The sequence below is a fragment of the Corythoichthys intestinalis genome, chromosome 2, assembly GCF_030265065.1.
Source record: "Corythoichthys intestinalis isolate RoL2023-P3 chromosome 2, ASM3026506v1, whole genome shotgun sequence".
Lineage (NCBI taxonomy): Eukaryota > Metazoa > Chordata > Actinopteri > Syngnathiformes > Syngnathidae > Corythoichthys > Corythoichthys intestinalis.
Genome location: NC_080396.1, coordinates 50,764,378 through 50,787,443, shown reverse-complemented (window position 1 = coordinate 50,787,443; position 23,066 = coordinate 50,764,378). Strand labels below are relative to the sequence as shown.

General features: G+C 39.1%; 1 protein-coding gene across 1 annotated transcript; it reads right to left on the bottom strand.

The window, feature by feature from the left end:
- Positions 1 to 4,270: 4,270 nt before the first annotated feature.
- LOC130912173 (solute carrier family 17 member 9-like) lies at positions 4,271 to 22,425 on the bottom strand. The gene is made up of 13 exons (XM_057830053.1): positions 21,872 to 22,425; positions 18,588 to 18,785; positions 18,276 to 18,415; positions 14,984 to 15,083; positions 14,777 to 14,907; positions 14,585 to 14,681; positions 14,154 to 14,250; positions 13,654 to 13,741; positions 13,521 to 13,555; positions 13,325 to 13,440; positions 9,838 to 9,893; positions 9,716 to 9,745; positions 4,271 to 9,367 (listed from the first exon to the last, which is right to left on the bottom strand). The coding sequence occupies exons 1-13, from the start codon at positions 22,003 to 22,005 to the stop codon at positions 9,189 to 9,191; spliced, it is 1,401 nt and encodes a 466-aa protein (XP_057686036.1). The 5' UTR covers positions 22,006 to 22,425; the 3' UTR covers positions 4,271 to 9,188.
- Positions 22,426 to 23,066: the final 641 nt, after the last annotated feature.

The following is a 23,066-nucleotide window of genomic DNA, read 5'->3' as shown; positions in this document are numbered from 1 at the left end:
GTGCAGAGACATCACTCATTCGCAAAAATAGCACCATACATTCCATTATGCAATGTAATGGCAGCATTATGCTTTATGACTCCTTATTCTTCTTACCCCACAATGAAACTACAGCCTCAGTCAAAATGTGGAGAATTTTGAAATGTTTGAAATAACTGTCCTTGTTATACAAAACCTTCAGGCAAAATGTCAGCTACTGCAACAGTTGAAATTTATTTTAAAAATGTATATACAGGTAATGGCACATGTGTCCTGTTTCACATTTAATAGGAGTTGAAATTTTATTTTTTGGGCATGTTGGAGGAAAAAAGCATACACAGGGAAAACCACAAGCACAACGGAAACATGCAAACACCACACTGAAAACCCGGAACTGAGATTCAAATAACAAGCATCGGAACTGAGGAAAATGTGATAACCTATACCTCACTGCGCTGTGTCCTAGGAAATGTAATTTTTTAAAAGCAAAGGTGTGCTTATCCATCACTGCCTCATAATAAAGAAATATAACACATAACACAGGAATATAACAAATCTAATAAAATGAAAGGAATAACACACACAAATACACCGTGACTTCAATGTTGTTCTCATCTGGCCAGTGGGTTTTTCATGTGGTTTAATGTTATTATTGCGCAGGTGTGGGTCTCATCCCTCAGGGTTCTATTAAAACGATGCCCCTCTCAAGGCCGACTCCACTTGCTCAGTAGATTTAACACAAGCCATATGTGTGGCAGGAGGCAAACAGCTGATAGGGTTTAATTGACAGAAATCAACATATTTAGTTTTGTGTTTGTGTGGCTCTAGTGTGCTAATTGTCAGTCAGCTCAGGCATTGGAATTGTTTCAACGGGTCAACTATGTATCAGACCTGAGGTTGACAGGAAAAAGGAGCCAAGAGAACACTGAAAGATTAAGATGATAAATAGCGTGCATGTGTGCTATAATAATGATCTTGTAATACAAGGTATTGCGACAACATAGTTAAACGTTATGTTTTGCTACTATTAATGGCAATAGAGGTCTAATCCATTTTTAGAGGGACTGCTGGCACTGAACACTACTTGCTTGACAGACGTTTTTAGATGACTTTTTCAACTTTTTCGGCATCCTATGCCTCATTTTCATTGTTTTTTTTTTTTATTGTATTGACTACTTTTTTAATTATATGCAGGGTTCTAAACTCTCACGCACTGAGAGTGAGACATGCATTTCAGTCCATCCTCAACCCTACGCTACACCTTACATTTCTGACACTGAAATGAATATAAGTAAACCATTGTCATAATGTATAAATAAAATAAAATCAACTGATATTAAAACCGTTCCATACAATTTGCCCACAGCTTCATGTTGATCTAAAGAACATGCACTGGCAGCTGTCAGTCCACCTGTATGCACAATGGGTCGGCCAGTTTGGACATAGATATAAAAGGATAGATGTCTAAAGGCATCTTGCGCCAGGGGACTTCTCTGGCGCCTCTTTCGCAGCCGATGTAAGGTGAGGGATTTTTCATCGGTAAAATACTCGCTGAATTCTTGACTGGATTTACAAAGGTTTCGTTTATAACAAACGGTATTAATGTAAGTATGATTCAGGCTGGATTTGGGAAAATGTTATGAAAATTCTTAAGTATTTAGTAAATCATTAAATACTACTCCATCTCTGAACAAGCCGTTTGAGAATCGATGGAAATGTAGCAATCTGTAGCTATTTCAAAGTACAGACTCATTGACTATATCAATGATCTTTAAATGGCACAGACACAAAACAGTGTTGCCATTGGTTCACACAGTGCATCAGACATCTAGCCTTATACAGTATATTGTGGTATTTATGAGCTTGAGTCAGAAACTATGGCAAATATAACACATTTTCGAGTGTGCTACGTTTCATACTGCTGGAGACAAAAATAAAACCAGCTTTGACTAATTAGTTTGTGTTGTGATTAAAAATCACTTGAGCTATAGATTTGTTTAAACAAAAACAAAGGGTCCCTCATTTATTGACCAGAACCCCGCGCGAAAGGTGAAAAACTGCAAAGTAGTGTCCTCCCCGAAAAAAGGACCAACCACCCGTCTGACAAACTGTCTACTGTATGTTCATGTATATGTGTATATAATAAAAGTACTAATTAAACACTATACTGTAAATGCTTATAACAATTATATGCATTGTATTTTAATGTTTAATATAAATAAAATATAAATACCAAACCGCACATTTACTGCATTCTTTTGAGCCAAGATGCTCTTGTATGTCATGTTCGACTCACTACGGTTACTGAACTCCAGGGCTCTGACCATGTTGTTGTTGATCTCTTGGGCCTTAAATTGAAAAACCCATACCATATCTTCATCTACTTGGCTTGAATCCACGGTCCGTAGCAATGTTTCGTCGTGTCACAACACACTTTGTATTACTATTAAAAGATATCGAAGCCATTTCATTGATCTTCGCTTCATCCTTCTTTGTGTAGCGCACCGTCAGTGAGTTCCAGCCATAACACCATCACTCTTCCTTAATCATGTTTAGTAATTTCACTTTCTCTTCCATAGCAATGATGTGCAGACAATCAGCTCACGAAATCGATAAATCCACTTGTGCTCTCATTGGTCGATCCCGATGCTGGTTTGACTGCGGTGATACGTAGCCAATCCGCTCACAGGATAAATCCACTCTCATTGGTGCTCTCGTTGGTCGATCTTGGGCCGGGAACCAATCACGCGCCCATGTATATGTACAAAGCCTCAGAGTCAACTAGTCTCTTTATTTGGCCCACTGTTAAACCTCCTCTCTCACACATCAACATTAATCAACGCGTATTTCTTTTAATTACATTTTTTAAAACTTTTTTTTTTAACCTGTGACATATTGAAGCCGCGAAGCGTGAACCGCAAAGTTGTGAGGAATCACTGTACAAATACTGTATATATACTAGGTATTATATGCAATTGTTGCCAGAAATAAAAACACATTACATGTTCTGTCACTGTCTGAAGCCAAATCAGACTAAACCTCTCCCATTTCAGGTCAGTCAGGATTATCAAAATTATTTAATTCTCTTAAATGCTACAATAATGAGAGCGGGAAAAAAAAAACATTTGTGGGCAAAAGTTAAATATATAGTACGTTTTGTGTATGTAAAGAACATATAGAAGTCCAGATGATGGGTTCATGGCTTTGGAAGCTCTGACAACGGACAACATATGGATTAATTGACAGCACACCTGGGGGTGTATTTTAGGCCACAACTCAGACAGTCTGCTTATTTGTTTGAAATCGTAGGAAAAAAAAAAAAAAATCGGCCATGAAATCAAAAGGGAAAATGAGCAGCTGGCCCATCCTTGGATGCAATTTCGCTTCAATTTTCTTGAAGGGGCTACGTTCATTTGTTCAGATAATTATAAACATCATAGGAGTGTCCAGCCATCCCACCGCTCTAGAAGTACGCTAAAGATGTTAAAATGCTAGTAAGAAAGTGTCATTATCCATAGTGGGGAAAAAAAAAAGAAAAAAAAGTCATGCACCAATTGATATTACAGATCAATACCAATATTTTAATAAGCAGACAAAATACTTTTGTCCATAGTGTGATCCTCACTTTTCGACACTTAAGTGGCTTCCTTAGTAATGAAAAGATGGATTATAAAGTAGTGAGTTTTGTCTTGTCAGAATGGTTAAAAGTAGTAGTAAGTCATGAGGGATACTCCCAACAGTGGGCTGAAAGGCGCAGTGCAATTAGCACATAAAGCCCATCAATGGCCCCTAATATTACAGTCCTCTAAGGAGCGGCTGACTTATAATGCCTCCCGATCTATTACTACAAAGTGATTAATCCTCCCCACACAATGACCACTCTTCAACAGGGCCTCTATATTATGAGGTGGGCCTATAAAGCAGTTAGTTTTGTACTAATTATCATTCTACTCAGGAAGAAGAGACAACCCCTCCACCAGGAGAAAGGACAGGAGCCGAGATGGCAACACAGTGAAATGTCATTAACTTGATGTTAATTACTAATTAATGGGACTATTTCATTTACATGTATCTCTGACTCTCTGATGGGCTCTGTCAGTGGGTTACGCTGACTGGCCGACAAGTTGGGGGGGTTTATCGTCCCTCTCCGCTGCACTGCGCTTCCTCTGCTAATTAAATAGTGGGCTGCTCATCTCGGTTATATGTGCTTTTATGGTGCCATTTCTGTCTGGAAAAGAGTGCCAGTAAGTGGCTCGCTGCATCATTACGGGTATGCTGTTTGATCCAGGTTCTGTATACAGTTCACCTTGTTGTAACTTCTTTTTACTTTTACCAACCTTTCTCCCCCTGTCGACATTGCTACCTGTCACCATAGCAACCTAGCTGTTGGGCCCCATGAGAAGAAGGCTGGCTTAACTAGTGTCTGGTCATTCACACACAGGCTTTGACAGCATGGCACCCAGTATAATGCCATATGGTGCCACCACTATTGTCAAGTCTTGCAGGCCTGCACTTGGGGTGTTGGCCTGGGGTGGCCCACGAGTTGAACAGGACACACAGTAGAAAGACTTCAAGAGTTGATGCAGAGATTTGTTTTGAAGTAAGGTCGATAGCAGTTTTCAGCAGAGAAGTTACAGTGAGGCCTCCAACATTGCCATGGCCTTAATCAACCTTTTACTGCCACTTAGTGGAATTTTACAGAAACAACATGTAGATGATTTAATTATTGCAGGAAATTCATGTGTTGTCAGATTTTTTTTTTTATTCAAAAGACATGCCTTTAAATAAAAGCATAATTTAAAAATTAAAACATTTACTGTCATTTTGCCGTGACACATTGTTGGATTTTATATATCAAAAGTAAGGAAAGCTCTCAGAACTATACTGAGCAACTTTTTGCAGAACTGCTACAATTTGCAAGATAACAGAATGGGAAGGGAAACCAATGCTATAAAATGAAAAGGCATTCATATTGAGTCAAATAAGATACAGCAGATGCCCAATCTGAGACTGTGATATATTATGTTGTGATGTAGTACTGTAACCAAGCTTGATTCCATTTGCATAGCAGAACCAACAGAGGATTTTTGAGAGTGGAAAACATTTTTCACTATGATACAACACTATTTAGTCTTTTTGTAACAACAAATGTAGCATGCATTTACAAAATGTCCATCACAAGATGCATACAAAGTTACCGTACGACTTTGCATGTGAATGTCAAAATGATATGTAGCGACACAATGATCACATCACTGTGACCACCAAGCAGGCACAAAAGCATTAATGCATAGATTGACAGTTAAGTAAGCACCTGAACTACAAATGAAAACTCCGACCTGGAAGAGAAAAAGCCAGAGGCACTAATTTTCATTTTCTTAATGTGCGACACTAGAACACAAACAGGTTTCTGTTGTACAAACTGATAAGTCTCCCATTTTCATGGAAGTTATGCAACATTCATTAAGTCAGTGTGCAACATTCTCACCAAAGGTCGAATGTTAAGGACAGAGTGAAGAAACACAAGTCATCTCTCCAAAAAAAAAAAAAACAACAAAATAATAATGAACTAAACACATACATAAAAAAGATATTGACTTTGACATCTTGATACCTGCTTCCACCAAAGCAAGTTGTTTACATTACCGTCCCCATCTCCGCCGTGTCAACTTAATATATTCATTCTCTGAAAAAATATACCAAAAACTATTTAGCCATAAAAATATATAAGTATGGTATTCAAAATAAGTATTTCGACAGCACTAATACTAAAATTGATATAAATAAAAAAAATCTCCGTTAAAAAGTAAATTTTCAGCAACTTTGGTTTTTCTGCTACAAACGTGTTAGACACGCGCATTACTTCATATTTGGCCACTTCACCTCACCACAATAGAATGTGTAACAATGGGGATGGGCACTAAACATTATAGGATAAATACAAGACGCTGCCGTCACTAATACTTTAGAAAAAACACAAGGCACATGCAGAACAAAAAAACTTAAAACATTTTGTGACTGGAATGACATTCAAATATTAGTGACGTTGCAGAACCATTCCCGTTGTGAACCTCGATTATCCTGTTCCAAAGTGCAGACCTCAACTAAGGCTGAAAATCTTAATTCACAACACCCATCATTTTTGGTCTCAATTGTTAAAACAAATTAAATAATCAGATTTGCAAAATGATGAACTATTCACTCCCTTTTCTGCAAAATTCAAACCTATCACAGATTAACATCTATGCCATTATCAGGATTAACAAATTGCACTACAAAATGAAGGCTTTTATATATATGTACTGTGTATATACAGTATACAATATATTACACACGTGCACATCATAATTGAGTATACCCCTCAAGTCAGATTTTAATCAGTATCTTAATACAAGAACAGTATTTACACATAACCGATTTTTATAAAATGCCAAAAATGCCAATTTTATGTAAACTGGTTGGTGCAAAAGTGGATACACCCCTAACGAAAGCTGCCATAGCTATTATTTCATATAATTTCCATTTACTTTTAAGAACATCAAGTCTTCAATGCTTTGAATGAACAAGTTTCTGACAGATTACATTATCTTCTTCCATTCTTCAAGAATGTTCTGTTTTCAAGTCTTAATGTTGGGATAGCGACGCTCAATTACGCTCTTCAGAATTCCGCACATGTGCTCAATCAGAGAGCAGGAGAACTGTTGGACACTGAATCAATCTGATCTTGTTCTTAAAAAGTGCTACTCATCCTTGACTCTGTTTGGCGTTCGTTATCATGTCGGAAAACTGAACAACGATCAAGTGATGGTAGCATTTTCTCTTTTAAAATACAACAGTACATTTAAGAGTTGAAGATTCTGTCAATTTAATAAAACTCCACAACAGCAGTAGCACACACGCAGCCCTGTATAAGGACGCAATTACCTCAGTGTTTTACAAAGGCAACAGGAGCTTTTCGGTGTAGGCTATTATTTATGGCTTTATTTTAGCATTGGCTTAAGGACAGCTCCTACGTGGATGGTTAGGGTTAATGCATCCTGCATGTCACTCTTCTGCTGTGAGCGCCATATTGTGTGATAGTAAAGAGTCATCCTGGTTTGGCTTTATTAATTAATAATAACTAATTATTGAGCCAGCGAACTTGCGTAGCAAATTTTTTCTACCTTTCTCATCAGCTGACTCTCCTGTTGAGACGGTAAATTCCTTGGACGGCTTGGACAGCCAACTGAAATTATTGTATTTTCATCTTTTTTAAATTTCTCCACCACTTTTAATAGTGTTTTGACGAACAAGAAAAGCTTTAATGATCTTTTTATAGTCTTTACCCTTTCTGTGAAAATACATTTCTTCCTGAGATCTTGAGACATTTCTCGTCCATGTGGTGCCATTGCTGTCAGCATGAAGTGTTGAGGGGTTTCCTCATTAGTCATCACCGCTTTTACAGTCACCTGTTTGCCTGACAACTGTGTAATGAATAATTACATTAATTGGTGATTGAAATCTTGTTAGCAAAAGTTGTCTGCCTTTGCCCAAATGGTTTCATGAGGGTGTATTTATCTTTACATATTTGATAAAACATCTTTTTTTGACAGTGCAAATTAATCTTGCTGTAAATCAACTGCCCAAGTTTATTGGATGATTTTGTCATTTCCCGTTCAAAATGTTGTTTATGAAAGGAAAACCGAAGTTTTCTGAAATATCAGTTGGGGTGTACTCAATAATTATATGCACTGTGTATGTCCTTATATATATGTACACTGTAGGCCAAAAATGTAGACACACCTTTTCATTCATGCTTCGTGTATTTTTATCACTACCTTAAAAAAAAAGGTGAACTGAAGCATTTTATATTCGTTTCTTCGACGTAGCCAGCCTTTGCTCAGACTACTTTTTTGCACACACTTAGTATTCTCTCGATGGGCTTGAAGAGGTAGTGACCAGAAGTGTTGCTTATTTATCAGGGTTGATTAATGGTGTTTCCTGCTTTATCATCACAATGTTGAGACCATCATTTGTGGTGCATTGAATGAGGTGTGTCCAAACATTTGGCCTGTTCTGTAAATATATGAATTGCCAGCCCCCACATCCACATTAAAAACACTATTTGTTAAAACAGTCATAATACGCCGATTTGTCTATTCAATCTGGTGCCAATTACAGGCATGTTGCAGAGCAAGCACTACCACTATTTGTGAAGCAAGCAACCAATGTGAACTCATTGACTGCCATTGACAGTGATAGACATCCACTTTATTTTGGCTGAGGGGTCTGGAAGCCATCATTCATTGTCAGCCCCTCCCAGTGAAAATGGATTGAACATCTACTCCCGTCAACAGACCTGAAACATGATCATTCATTGCAATCTCTCCTTGTTCAAATGATTGGGACATCTAACACTTTCAGTGTCAGCTAATGACTTTATATCATTTAAATATATTACATAATATTCTTTATATTAATAATATAATCTTTTTTTCTTTGTATACAGTCCCCTAAGAATTCAAACAAGCAAACAAACAAAAATGAGGTATCAAAAGAGGTATCTTAGACAGGTTACAATTTCCACTATTTCTTCCAAGAATTCAAAGGTTACCAAAGGCACGCAACTCAAAAACTATGACTATCATAGAATGGAGTGGCGTGTCAAATGCAACAAAGGTTCTAATAGTTCGACAGGGCAAGTCATAATTATCATTGAAGCCTACAGAATTGTGACCCTCTAGCTCATGAATGTGTCCGCCGGACTTTTTTAGTTTGACATCTAATTTGTCTCTTTTGTCTGCGATTCTGTTTGTTTCTTGTATACAAAATCAGAGGCATTAAAAGAGGCCAGAGATAAATATGATATGCGTTCATGATGTGTGATCATGACATCATGATATCTTATCATTTACTACTATCAACTCATGACCGTATAAAACGAAAAGTGGAGCTTGACCCACTTAACCATGATGTGCTTTTTTGTTCATCCAAAAAATCGTTACCACTCGCCACTGTCCCTGACTCCACTGTGGTCTTTTTAGGATTCCAGTTTGTGTTTCTAAGTGAGCAACAATAGGCAGACACTGCTGTGTGCCTTATGAGTAAAATGACGCGAGATGTTTTTGTGAGTTTAGCGACAAATGAAGAGAAAGAGATAGACAGACCTCCCAAATGGAGGATTTAGCATCTCTTCACCATCCAGTCGAGTTCTGAGTGGTCCAGAGCATTCAGATGTGTATGTTGTGATGGCGTATCTTGTTGGGCTCGATGTCGACACGGCGGGCCTCAGCAAAGGCCAAAAAGATGAACAGCCCCAGTAGGTTTACACCAGTGATGAGGCCAAACATGGATGTCCATGAGCCTGTGGACTCAATGAGATACCCTGAGAAATACACCAAAAGGACCCCTGTGCACAAAAACAGTATGAGATTAGGCTAAAGGGATAAAAGCTCTGTAATAGCGGTAGGTTCCGCAGAGAAAATGTCATAGTTCTTTGAGGCTTCCTCAAAGCTTGTCATTTTGCGTCCTCCATTATTCATCTATCAAGGACGGTGTCATGCTTTCATAATGTAATAAATATGACACACGGAGCCTCTGACAACAGGCGTGTGAGCTCAAAGTCGGTATTCAGAGAGGTAGATTAAATATTTGACCAAAGCGTATTAAAAACGTGAAGAAAAAAATATTCTTGAGCATATATTCATGTTTTGATTCACTGTTTCTCCTGCTGTTGTCTCATATAAAAGAAACTCACCTGAGAATGAGCCGCATGTGTTCATAACACCTGTCCAAGAAACACACACATGTAAAAGATGTGTTGAAGTTTCATATGAAATATACATTTTGTGGATGTTTTCGTTATTGATTTTAACTTACCAAATAAGGCCCCTGCACATGATGGAGCAAGATCTTGAACATTTACTGATACACCGCTGTAAAGTGATGAGGCCATTAGCTCATTCAAGTATAATGCAAGCAAAAATATGTGGAAGAGAAAATGAGACAGAAAAAATTGCTCACTAACACACTATGTGCTTGCTTTATACAATTTTACACAATAATTCTACTATAAGTATAATTGTGTGCAGGTAGTAACAAGTTAACCACATAGTAAATTGGCAAGCTGTGTGGAGAATAAAGTTACCATGCTACAAAGATAGACTGCAATATTAAAACCACATTGCCATCATTTATTTTTATTAACTGTGCTGTTCAGCGAAGAATGGCAATCTGAGTGTCTTTATAGGCTGAACAGTTTTAATGTGCCACATGGGAGTTTGTTGTTGTTTGTATTGAGTTGTTCAAATTAAAGTTTTAATCACCATAAAAATCTAAGTCAACAGAAATGTTTTTATTTCCTAAATTGTCCCCCAGCATTGTAAATGCAGCTTGTTACCAAAAAATTGACAGCTCAATTTCACCAACTACAACCCAATTCCAGAGCCAAATTATGTGTGTCTTTCAGCTTCTAAAGTCTAATGATTCTAATTCTTTTTTACATTGTTAGCAGCAGATGGTTTAACAAAGACATGCGGGAGTTATGTCCTTCGATAAAACCCCTGTATGTAGAGGAGGAAGTAAAATACAAAACATGTATTTGTCATATGACAACCATTAGACTGACTTTCCTGCAGAGGGAACATATTTTCAAAATATTTGCAGGCTTGCTATTTTTAGTAGTAGTAGTAGTAGTCTACATATCCTACTCACAACAAAGATCTTGCAAAGATTATTTGTCCATAACACAACTCCCACTGTGCATGACTAACACACAGTGGCTACATCAGGGATGGGAAAACTATTCCACAAAGGGCCGCAGTGGGTGCGGGTTTCCGTTCCAACCCGTCAGGAGGAAACCTTTTCACCAATCTGGTGTCTTGCAAGCGCAATCAGTTGATCGCAGTCAGGTGCTTCTTGTTTCAGCAGAAACCTCATTGGTTAAACTGTCTGTACTGGATCAGTTGGAACAAAGACCAGGACCCACTACGGCCCTTGAGGACCGGTTTGCCCACCCCTGGGCTACATGCATGACTAGGTGCAAACCGAAGCATTGCGGTAAATAAAATTGTTGGAAGCATGATTAGCGATAAGATAGCAAAAATATGATTTCGACTAATTAATGCTTACAGGTGATTTTTCCCAAACCTGGGTTCCCCACCTCACATTACTGGTATTGCTTGCGCACCCACCTTGCCCTTTCACACCCATATTGGACCCATCTTCCCTCCTCTTATCTTGCGGTTGCTAGGCCTCCCACCCCTCACATGGTTTCATCTGGTAAACACAGTCAGATTATGATAGCAAAACTACACTGCTGGCCAAAAGTATTGGCCCCCTGCAATTTTGTCAGATAATGCTCAATTTCTCACAGAAAATGATTGCATTTACAAATGCTTTGGTAGTAATATCTTCACTTATTTTGCTTGCAATGAAAAAACATGGCACATATCAGGTGGTGGCAATAACTAAATCACACTTGCAGCCAGTTAAAATGGGTTAAAGTTGACTCAACCGCTGTCCTGTATCCTTGTGTGTACCACATTGAGCATGGAGAAAAGAAGACCAAAGAACTGTCTGAGGACTTGAGAAGCAAAATTGTGAGGAAGCATTGGCAATCTCAAAGCTACAAGTACATCTCCAAAGACCTGAATGTTCCTGTGTCTACCGTGCGCAGTGTCATCAATAAGTGTAAAGCCCATGGCACTGTGGCTAACCTCCCTAGATGTGGACGGAAAAGAAAAATTGACGAGAGATTTCAATGAAAGATTGTGCGGATGGTACAATATATAAAGAACCTCGACTAACATCCAAACAAGTTCAAGCTGTCCTGCAGTCCAAAGGTACAACAGTGTCAACCGGTACTATCCGTCGGCGTCTGAATTAAAAGGGACTCTATGGTAGGATACCCAGGAGGATCCCACTTCTGACCCAGAGACATAAAAAAGCCAGGCTGGAGTTTGCCAAAAGTTACCTGAGACAGCCAAAAACGTTTTGGAAGAATGTTCTCTGGTCAGATGAGACAAAAGTACAGCTTTTTGGGAAAAGGAAAAACATAGAGTTTACAGGGGGGAAAAAACGAGGCCTTCAAAGAAAAGAACAGGGTCCCCACTGTCAAGCATGGCGGAGGTTCCCTGATGTTTTGAGATTGCTTTGCTGCCTCTGGCACTGGACTGCTTGACCGTGTGCTAGGCATTATGAATTCTGAAAACTACCAACAAATTTTGCAGCATAATGTAGAGCCCAGTGTGAGAAAGCTGAGTCTCCCTCAGAGGTCATGGGTCTTCCAGCAGGACAATGACCCAAAAGACACTTCAAAAAGCACTAGAAAATGGTTTGAGAGAAAGCACTGGAGAGAGAAAGCACTGGAGACTTCTAAAGTGGCCAGCAATGAGTCCAGACCTGAATCCCATTGAACACCTGTGGAGAGATCTGAAAATGGCAGTTTGGAGTTGGCACCCTTTGAATCTCAGAGACCTGGAGCAGTTGGCCAAAGAAGAACGGTCTAAAATTCCAGCAGAGCATTGCAAGAAACTCATTGTTGGATACCGGAAGTGGTTATTCGCAGTTATTTTGTCTAAAGGTTGTGCTACCAAGTATTAGGCTGAGGGTGCCAATGCTTTTGTCAGGCCCATTTTTGGAGTTTTGTGTAAAATGATAATGATTTTTTTTTTTTTTTTTCATTCGCTTTTGTTTTTTCATTGCAAGCAAAATGAATGAAGATATTACTACCAAAGCATTTGTAATTGCAATCATTTTCTGGGAGAAATTGAGCATTATCTGACAAAATTGCAGGGGTGCCAATACTTTTGGCCAGCAATCTATGTATAATAGGCAGCATGTGTATTTCATGTAATTTTTTTGTTCACCATTTGTCTCCGTCACCCCAAAACAATCTCTCTGCTGCTTTCTCGTAATAAACAAAACAATATAAACAACCACAATGGTACACCAAAATCTCATGTGGCACACTCAAATTCCTATTCTCTGTGTTCTAGCAGCTAAACAGGAGAGGCTTAAGAAAAAAAAAATATTTACTGTTTTACAACGGACTGTACCATTACAGCAGTTCTTCTTCCTTGTCATTGTCAAAATATTTGGCGTATATGTATAGATACTGCACATCGTGCATCTGAAAGCTTAGCTGATATCGATTTACTGAACTGTATTAATAAGGGTACAGTAAAACATTAAGTTAGGTGTTTGAAATGAAAGTGAAGAGATTGTTGCATCTTTATGAATAAACTACTAATATAGACAATTATTTGGGGAAATTTGCCATTTTGCAGGTAATAGGGGATGTACTGTCCAATGGTCATCTTTTATCATATGTATTTTGTTCTAAAAAAAAAAAGGTCTACAATACCTGTGAGAGAAGGTGGTGAGGCCCATTGTGGCAGACACGTATGCTACAGCCCAGGAAAATGTGGTATTTCCACACAGAAGCAGGGTGAACACACTGGAAACCCCCATGGAGAAAAACTAAAAGAAGAGTGTGCACAGAAAGATACAGTATAAGTTTATATATTGGACAAATGTTTCAAGGTCCATGTTGTTAGTACCTGCATTAACTTCCTCACTGAGACTATTTCGAAGCCTGTTGGGATGACAATTGAACAGCTGTTGAGTGAAACCATGACATTTGAAAAAGTGCCAGTAAATCATCTGGTAACACCCAAAGAATATACTTTGTACCTTGACTGATGAGGTGGTCGGAGAGGTAGCCACTCAAGACCGACGAAGGGATGGCCACCAACCAAGGAATGACATTGAACACCCAACCCTAGTGGAAGCTACACTGTATTACTTAATCACAATAATTTATTTAGAGATCTCCAGTAAAATGTAACATACCCATTTAACTTTCCTCATAACATTTGCAGTCTATAAAAAAATGTATGTATCTTTTCTATTAATTTACTTGCGCATTATTTTGCACTCTTTCTCTTACAACAATAGCATTTTTGTATTCCGCTATCATTGTATTGCTTATTGTCAAAGATGAGGTGTAAAGTGTAGCCATCGTAACTAAAGTACTTTACCATATAATCACAGGAAAGTATGGAAAAGGCATTGTGTAACCACATTAAGAGTAACCTTCGGTTTTCTACTTCTTCATCCACACAGACATACAGTATTAGATAATCATTTGATAGGTCATGCTCTTGATTCTAAGCTGGTCTTAATTATTTTACCTTGGCATCAGGGAACATGTCTTTAAAAAAGGTTGGCAGCCATGACAACAATGTGAAGAAGGTGCTCACTGCGCAAAGGTGCGTAATGATCACAGCACTGGTCAGCAAATGAAGCAAACGAGAGAAACTAAATTAATGGTGACTATTAGTATATAAAGAGTAATATGTTGCTTTGTCTTCATGTAAGAGCCAACGTAATTCCCTCTACTACTGGCTTTACATTAAGGCTACCTAATTCAAGCTGCAGCAGTGTAGTTACTGTAAATAGAACAGCATAAAGTAGAATAGCTATGTATTGTCATTGCACATTATTTCTGAGCAATGAGGTTGATTCCAGGTACAATCTGCCAGAACAAGTTCCGTGCCAGGTCGCCATGGAAGACGCTCCAGTTTTACTTTTACACATAAATGCATTGCAACTATTTTCTCACCAGACTGCAGGTTGTTTGAAGAGCCGTAACCAATGCCTTTTGGTCAGTTTGGACTGTGGACCACCTCTACCCAGGGATTCCAGAGTGATAATAGGTCCTGTGAGGACAGATGAAAGAGAAATGCTAGCATATGAGAGGACACTGACTTCAAGGACAAGCACAATCGAAGCCTACATTAAAAACCTTACTTGCCTTCGCCTCTGAGTAAGTATTTCCACATGCAATAGGCCCAAATTACTGCCAGCATACCAGACACATAGAAGACGCTCTCCCAGCCATAGAGTTCCAGCATGAGGGAACCAGCCCCACCAATCATAAGGGTGCTGGAAAAGGTCACAGGTGCACATGGCACAACGGCCCCCTCTGCACATCATATTGCTTACGTAAGATGTGACTCACCCCAGGTAGGAGCCGCTGCTCACAGTGCTCATAAGGAAGCCTCGCTCACTCTCCACCACCTTTTGAGAGCACAGGCTTGCCAAAGCAGGGTAATGAACACCTGGAATCAATATTTCACAAATAACCAAGAAAGTTTAAGGTAAAGTGTAATCAAGACAAGATGTATAATGTGTTTATTATTACAGCTGTACCTTCCAGATGTCTAAATGTGAGCAAGTGTATCATGTCTAACTGAGGTATTCAAACTATCCCAATTTAAATGAATAGTACCATATCATTAGAGAACATGCAATCATCATTTTTGCATGAGCCTTATCTTAATGTTAAATGCGTTCCCTTGGTCCACTTTGTTCTCTTTCAAATGTGATTTTATAGTCATTCCATCTAGTTTTTGGTTTTCCTGGTTTTCGAGTCCCATACATTTCCGACTAATTCTGCATGCTCAATAAAATCATTTGAATCAGAAGCAAAACTACAAGTTAGGAGCAGCAGTCACGTAACAGCATTCATAATAACAGTCATTAAAAGGCACCTGGATATCAGCTGACCCCACATACATCCTGCATCCCTACTACGTGACCTATTGTTTTTAGTTGTTGTTGTTGTTATGCAGACACATGCAGGGGGTGGGGGTGGGGGGAGAGTGCTTGAGCACCTGCCCTTTTGCCCCTAAATGCCCAAAGTGCCCCTTTTGACTGGGCTTTTTTTTTGTTTTTTGGTGCGTATGTGTGTGCTGGCGGACTGTGCAGACACGCCACCGAATACTTTACCTGAACACACAAAACACCTTGTTGAGAAAAATAAATAAATAAATAAAACATCTGTGTGCTGCTAAGCTGCCGCATAACCCCCACCCCAACACACACACACTTTCTCCCTGCACATTTCCTCTATGACCCGGGTGTGTGTTGAGGAGTCCGAGGACATCTGGTAGTTGGAAAAAAACGGTGTTACCCTTCCTCCCCCCATCCGGGGCATTACAATATTTTGGATCTGACTTTTCGGCAAAAGTACGTAAGCAGTAGACGGCCGTCTTGGATGGAACGGCAAGTTTGAATGAAATTGCACCAAGAGGCGGGAAGAGCGCCGCCGCGCTCATATCAACAACGCGTTCAATAGCAGAGGGGCAGGCGTACTTATTATATCTGCTACCAGGCTGTTTCGGCGGACGGATATACGCAATCACGGCTGACGAAACCTTGATGAATGCGCTCTTTTTATCCAAGTTCCGCGAGCTCTGGGACACTCAAAAAATTACTCTCATACTTCTCCTTGCTGAGCTAATTGGTACTACAATGTGCGTTTGTGTGGAAATGGAGTTCACGAAGAACAACAACAAAAAAATATTCACAAAGTTCTCACCGAAACTAGTAAATCTCTTTACACGGCAAGTAGAATTTCCCCCAATTCCTTGAAATGGATCCATTACAAGGGCGTAGGTTTGGTCTCAGTATTGGTAGGGACGATATAACAGCATAACCATGCATGTACACTTTTTGCTGGGGACGGACATTAATGTAAAAAGACCCAACAGATTGGGTGAACGGGGGTCAAGGCTACATTTCTCACCACCAATTTGAACCTAATTAATTGGTAGGGTAAATGATCAATGCAAAAATAAATCTGTATTGACGTACCAACTTTCACACTGCAAATTTAGAACGTTTTAATACGATGATTCTTTTTAAAATCTATTCGAATAATTTTCTCCATCTTGTTTTGAGTGTTAGAGACTAGTTAACAGATTAATGGGTCATATTATTTAATTTACTTCAGGTAAATATTACCATTTGTTCTTATTAAGCCTAAACATCTAGAAGTTGGTCATTTTTCACCAAAATCAAGGGGAAAAATACTTTCAAGTAATGTTTTGAACAATATCACTTGTTGAATTCAGAACATTCCTGACGGAAAAAAAAAATTTTTTTGCTTAAAATAAGTGTTAAAAAATAGCTGTCTGAAAAAAAATCTTATTTCAAGAAATCTGAGTAAAATTTACTTAAAAGCACTGGCAGATAATTTCACTTATTTCTAGTAGATTGAAAACAAGGGAATTTAGTCATCTGCCAATCAAACGTGCGTTTGAGGGGAAAAAATGGTGTCAGTGTAAGTTTGAACATAATGAAAGTAATTCACTTAATAATGGTAGGGTCGATTCTATCCTTACAAAATATGTGAATACAATCTAAATGACCTCCATAACTGAACTCATTATATAATGCAAAAAGGTTGCTGAAAATTGGGTGAGGACAATTTGAGCATCCTGAAAAGTTCCTAGTGTTATGTCTCTAACGTCCCTATGCAAACCTACGCCATTGGTCCAGTAACAGAAGTACTATTATTGTTGTGTTATGCAGTACATATTAAGGCCAAATAAAAGGAAAAAGAAGGACTACGAAATGAAAGTCACACTATATCTACGAGAAAAAAAAGTCGTATTATTATGTAGGGTAATGTAACTGTAATCAGCTACGCATTTTACGTACATGAACCGTAGCTGAGAGCTACGACATTAGCCTGGCTCATGAAATATTTCAAATAGATATTTGTTATGGTTCTTTTTGGGAAGCAAATGTCATGATACGCAATTTTGCCGTGGCACGACATGGTGAGGCAGTCCGACTCCGATGCAGCCCACCACTGCAGCTTAAAAAAATCCTAGGGGAAACACTGTTGTCTCATTACTTTATTAATTATTAGGTGGTAGAGTTGTCAAATATGGATAATAATGAAAAAATAGTTTTGAAAAAACTGCTGATGGTGGCTCCCTGAACCTCGGATGTGGTCTGTTCTCAAATGAACAACAAGCTGAGAAGTTTTGATGTAGAGGTTGAAGGAAGAAAAGAGGCAAAGACTGACTCAGTCACAGCCAGAAAGTGTTGATTTCTTTTCACTCTTCCCCCCTCTCAAATCCATCACAGTCACAGCCAATTATTCTGTAAAGCTGGTTTAACTGGAAGTTATGTTGTTACAAGGTGTATTAAACTCTTGTTCATGTGCCCCTTTGATCTATGAGCACCTGCCCCTCCATCGGTCTCTGCACGGCCCTGCTTTTACAGTACGTCTTTTTTGTTGAATCGTGTGAACCTAGGAGTTACACTCATTTTTATTTGTAAATGGGGGAAAACCAGTTTGAGGATTAGACTGAGTAAATAGAACTACTGTACTTGTAGGACTTGACAAACTACTGAATAATGTTTGTCCCAACATTCTAGTTGGCCATAGTCATCCTATCAAAATTAGCCTCGGTGTCAAAATTAGGGTATCATATAGTGCAATCAAGCTAGTTTACCTTGTAAAAGGCCCATGAGAAAGCGTGAGAGTGTCATGGAAAAGATCGGCTGGGAGCAGAAATGAGCCAAGATGGGAGTGAAGGCAGTAATGGAGCCCCATGCAGCAACAGAGAGTAGGAGGACTTTTTCTCCACCCACCCTGTGAACACAGCGAAGATTTATGCCACAGAATTCTAGTTTTAAGGACAGATCCTGGCAGGCCTCTTCAGGTCCGTTTTTCTCGATGCAAAATGACTGGATTATTTACAACAAAGGTAGCCAATACCTTGATCGGAATCAGCTGGTAGATCTCATAGATCATTGACACTTACCTGTCACTGACATATCCTCCAAAAACTTGTGTGAAGCAGTAACCCCAGAAGAAGCTGCCCAGGACCATGCCAGACTCCCGTTTGCTCCATTTGAACTTCTCCGCCATGCTGACTGCACAGATGGGCGTTGCAACCCGGGCACAGTAGAGGAGGCACGTACCAAGCAGGAGCACCACTGTCCACACTCTCGCAACTGACCTGCACAGGATGGATTGCAGTTTAAATTTTGCACATGTAAAATATACTGTATACCATGGCAAAATAGCCCTTTCAGGAACAGTGGTCACAACAGCGGAGAGCAATTCAAAAGTTCACACTTAAGACTGTTAAATCTTGATACAGTAGAGCAAGTGACTATTTTTGGTCATTAAATAAAAAAAAAATAAAAAAAACTATCTGCCATTATTATTCTTATTTATCATCAGTTCTGAATAAATTATATAAAACCATTTATCAATTAACACCATGTGAATATGAACTAAAATATCGGAATTAATATGAATAAAAATTGAAATACACACTGATTATGGCCCCATTTAAAACTTAAGTGATTTTCCTTTTTGATTGTATTTAACTCATTGCATACCATTGACGGCGATAGACGTCCAATTCATTTAAACGGGGAGGACTGGTTGCTCAGCTCTCAGCGCCAATGAGTGCTAAACGTCGAATCCATTTTGAGTGGGAGGGGCGAATGAACGAACATTCACTAACCCAGTGAAAATAGATTGGATGTCTAGCGCAGTCAATGAGTTCATTGAGTGCCCTTGGGGGATAGGGGAAGACTTTAATTTGTGAATGAAAGGGTTAAATATCGGCAACTTGCAACATGGGTTGTGACCCGTAGTACTCGCCCATCCTACCATGCCCCTTTTTGGTGCCTTCCATGTCCCATGACGCTGAAAAGGGGTTAGGTTGGTCTTTAGGGTTAAGGTTAGCATACCTGTCAACCCGAGGCCATTGGCAATCTTACAAATATTGACGTATGCCCTTACAAACTGTTGCCTAACCTTACAAAATTTTATATAGCGTGCAATATGAAACAAAAATTAAACTCAGTTTTTAAAATAATATGAATTTATTGGTAATATTGTCACATATAACCTAGTGCAATCATAGAACAATCAATAGACCCTACTCACATGACGTCACAGCCACGCCCCAGCACCATATTGTCCGTCAACTCGTCACTGTTGATGCATTACCGCTACGTAAATTCCTCCTATTATGGCGTGTTTTTCTGCTCGTTAACATTAATAATCAAAATGGTGAAGGCGTGTGTGGCGGTCGGTTGCAATAACAGAGAAGACAGACAGAGAGACTTGAAGTTCTACCGGATTCCGAGAGACCCAGAGAGGAGAGCGAGATGGGCTGCTGCAATTCGACGAGAAAACTGGGCTCCAAACGATAACCACAGATTATGTAGTAGTCATTTTATATCTGGTAAGATGCATTTAATATATATTTAGAGGGTTTTGGGCTAACAACCACAATTAAGATCATTGCTAGGCTAATCGCCAACAACATACACTCAGACGTTGTGAATGAACTACCTGAAAATATATAATTATAAGGGGATAATAAGACAGGTGTCATACAATTAATTTACAATTTCACTATTGAGGTCAAAAGCCAAAAAATAAATTCAACTAGGGACAATCTGGAGTAGTGCTACCGCACTTCATATTTATTACATATTATATATGTATGTAGTGAGAGTGCTATCGCTAAACCATATAAACATTAAAAGCCCTAGCTCAATTGACAAATGACATGAAATACATTGCTCTTGACAGTGGATGTTAGCAAGAACAAAAGATTTTGAATTGAAAATTTCGTAACTCACCTTCCCAAGCACAAGATAGATTCCTGCCGAATTTTCGTGGACGAAGACCTGTTTCACCCAACCAGCAACGAAGTATTTATGAGCCTCCAAGCTCTTTACGTTTTTCAAACTTTCGTGAGAATAGGCTGATTTTGAGTGGACAAGATAGTTGTAAATATCAGGGTAGCAGATGTCGGGCAGAGACGGGCAAAGACAGCGGGTCGAAAAACATCGATTTAGGCATCAAATACGGATCTGGCGAATGGATAAACTGAAGCTTTTCCACATAACGCCTTTTATGCAACGCATCCAATGAGTTTACAGCGTCAGATAACACCGGGGCTTCCATGAATTGCTCTATAAATTGCACGACTAATTGAAACCATTGAGAATAGGGCTAAAAAAATGACGGACAATATGGTGGCCGGATACAGCGACACGTCATTTTGTGATGTAGGTGTGTAGGGTCTATATCTTCAATTACATCATGATTACTAAAATTTAACAGTGACTTTTGTTATAATTGTATGTAACACTTTGGCAATTTCTATCATGTCTTTTGATGGCTGCACGTCAGCTCGCAATTCAGTTTGACTTGAAAGTAGTTCGTTAGTGTGTCCAATGGTACCGCACGCATGCTATTTTTAGACCGTGACGTCGCATCGTAGAGCGGAAGTAAAGCCGAAGTGGGACATTATAGACCCGCCCTCGCATAGAAACAATGTAGTTTGTGCTACTTTTCTCAGGTAATCTTTCAGAAACGAACATGCCAATTACACATTGCTTTTTTTAAACTTGTAGAAACGACTCTAGACATGACGACTTATGAAGGATGTTTTCTTCATACGTTTACGGAAACCAAAAACTCAGGAGGAAAAAATGGAAAGTTTTACCGCTTCCTCGCGTCCGTCGGCAGTGACTCGTGATAATAAAAAGTCATGTTTAAGATGTTTTTATGAAAAAAAATATGCAAAACACAGCTGAAATATATGTCAGACAACGTTTGTCTACAGCTGTTTAGCTGTGCGTGCCCCCTTCACAAAATGGCGACACGTTGCTAAGCAATATGACGTCATCGTGACATCACGCCGACTTCCTCCATGGGTTAGGGTCGTTGTAAGCAGAAGGCGCGATTGGCGGATGACGAAGCTTGCTCTGATTATTCGTTGAAACCAGGGGCAGGGGGCGCGGTTGGCGAGAACTGTGGGCCGCAGCTGGACCCCTCTCCATGGGTTACATCTACGTTTTCACACAGTGTACATACAGTAACATAGCGCATGCTCTCAACTCAAATAACTAGCAGAGATGAAGCTGCCTCTTTTTGTTTTAATCAATGCAATGTAGTTACAAGCGGAATAGTTGCCACAGTACTATTTGACTGCAAGTTCAGCTAGCTTGAGGGTAGCTCATCAGAGTCAACAATCGGTACAAAATGTCCAAATGTATCTACCAACATTACCTTGGCCAGTTATTGTTGTGTTCTGTCCACTTCTTGTGACATCCAGGGACTCCGATCTTTTCGACCGAATGGTTCTCCTTGTGACAGAGCAAATCTGGACCATAAATCTTGCCATGTTTTTGAATAACTGCCATTCAACGCGTTATGATGTTGGCGGCAGCCTCGACAGTTGATCAGTTTCTTCCCGGGAAAGAAGGCAGGAAGACACGGTGTAGTGTCGATGTTCGGAGACGCATATCTTGCCAAGGAAAAGCCGGGACTAGAATTGGCGACCGGAAAGGGTAAATTCTGTCCTGATGTCACTGAATGCTGGAGAAATCCACGTGTCATTTTTTCAAAAACCCTGCACGTCATTGAGTGTTCGGAAGGAAGAGGTCGCTCAACCAGGAAGTAACCACGGCGAAATAACTGATGAAATTTTGAATTAACTTTTTATAGAGCAAATAGTTACTTTTTGTGATTTATAAAACTTTGCCTCATAAAGAGATGACATATAATGAATAAAAACATTTATGAATTATACAATGTTGAACAAAATTAAAACAAATACAAACAAAAACATTCAATGACACTGAAATTATTAATGCAGATTTTAACATTTTAATTCCCTTTTCCGTCTTTACGATGTTTGAGAAATTTTTAAATAAGAATTTTTAAGCTATATAAAAAAATAAAACATTAACTAGATGTGTTTCGAGTATGTCCACCAGAGGGAGGCTCCCGGGACGATCCAGCACACGATGGAGAGACCATAGGCGGAGTTTGACTTTTGGGGCAGGGGCGGCACAACATGTTGATGACCCCGAAACGTAGTGTCAGCAATAAAATTAACTTACAAGAATATTCATAATCATAAATTGACAATGAGTGTTTTTTTGTTTCCCATCATTCTTGAGGGGAATTCTAAATCAGACCGCTTAGGCAATACTTTTCGCCAAGATTGTCATCCATTGAATATGGTATGCCCGCCGGTATCATGCTAATGTAGTTACCCCAGTCAAAAATGGTATCCCCTGGGCGGAGCCATATGTAGGTAGATTTGTGTCTTTATTATTCAACCCCAAAAAAATGTTGCTTCAATTTAAAAAAAAAGTGTTTGAATGCAAAAATAAATTTGAAACTCCCCCCTCCGCCCCCAAAAATGGATATGAAAGCTATTTTTCTTTGATTTTTTTTTTTTTTTTTTAATTGAAGT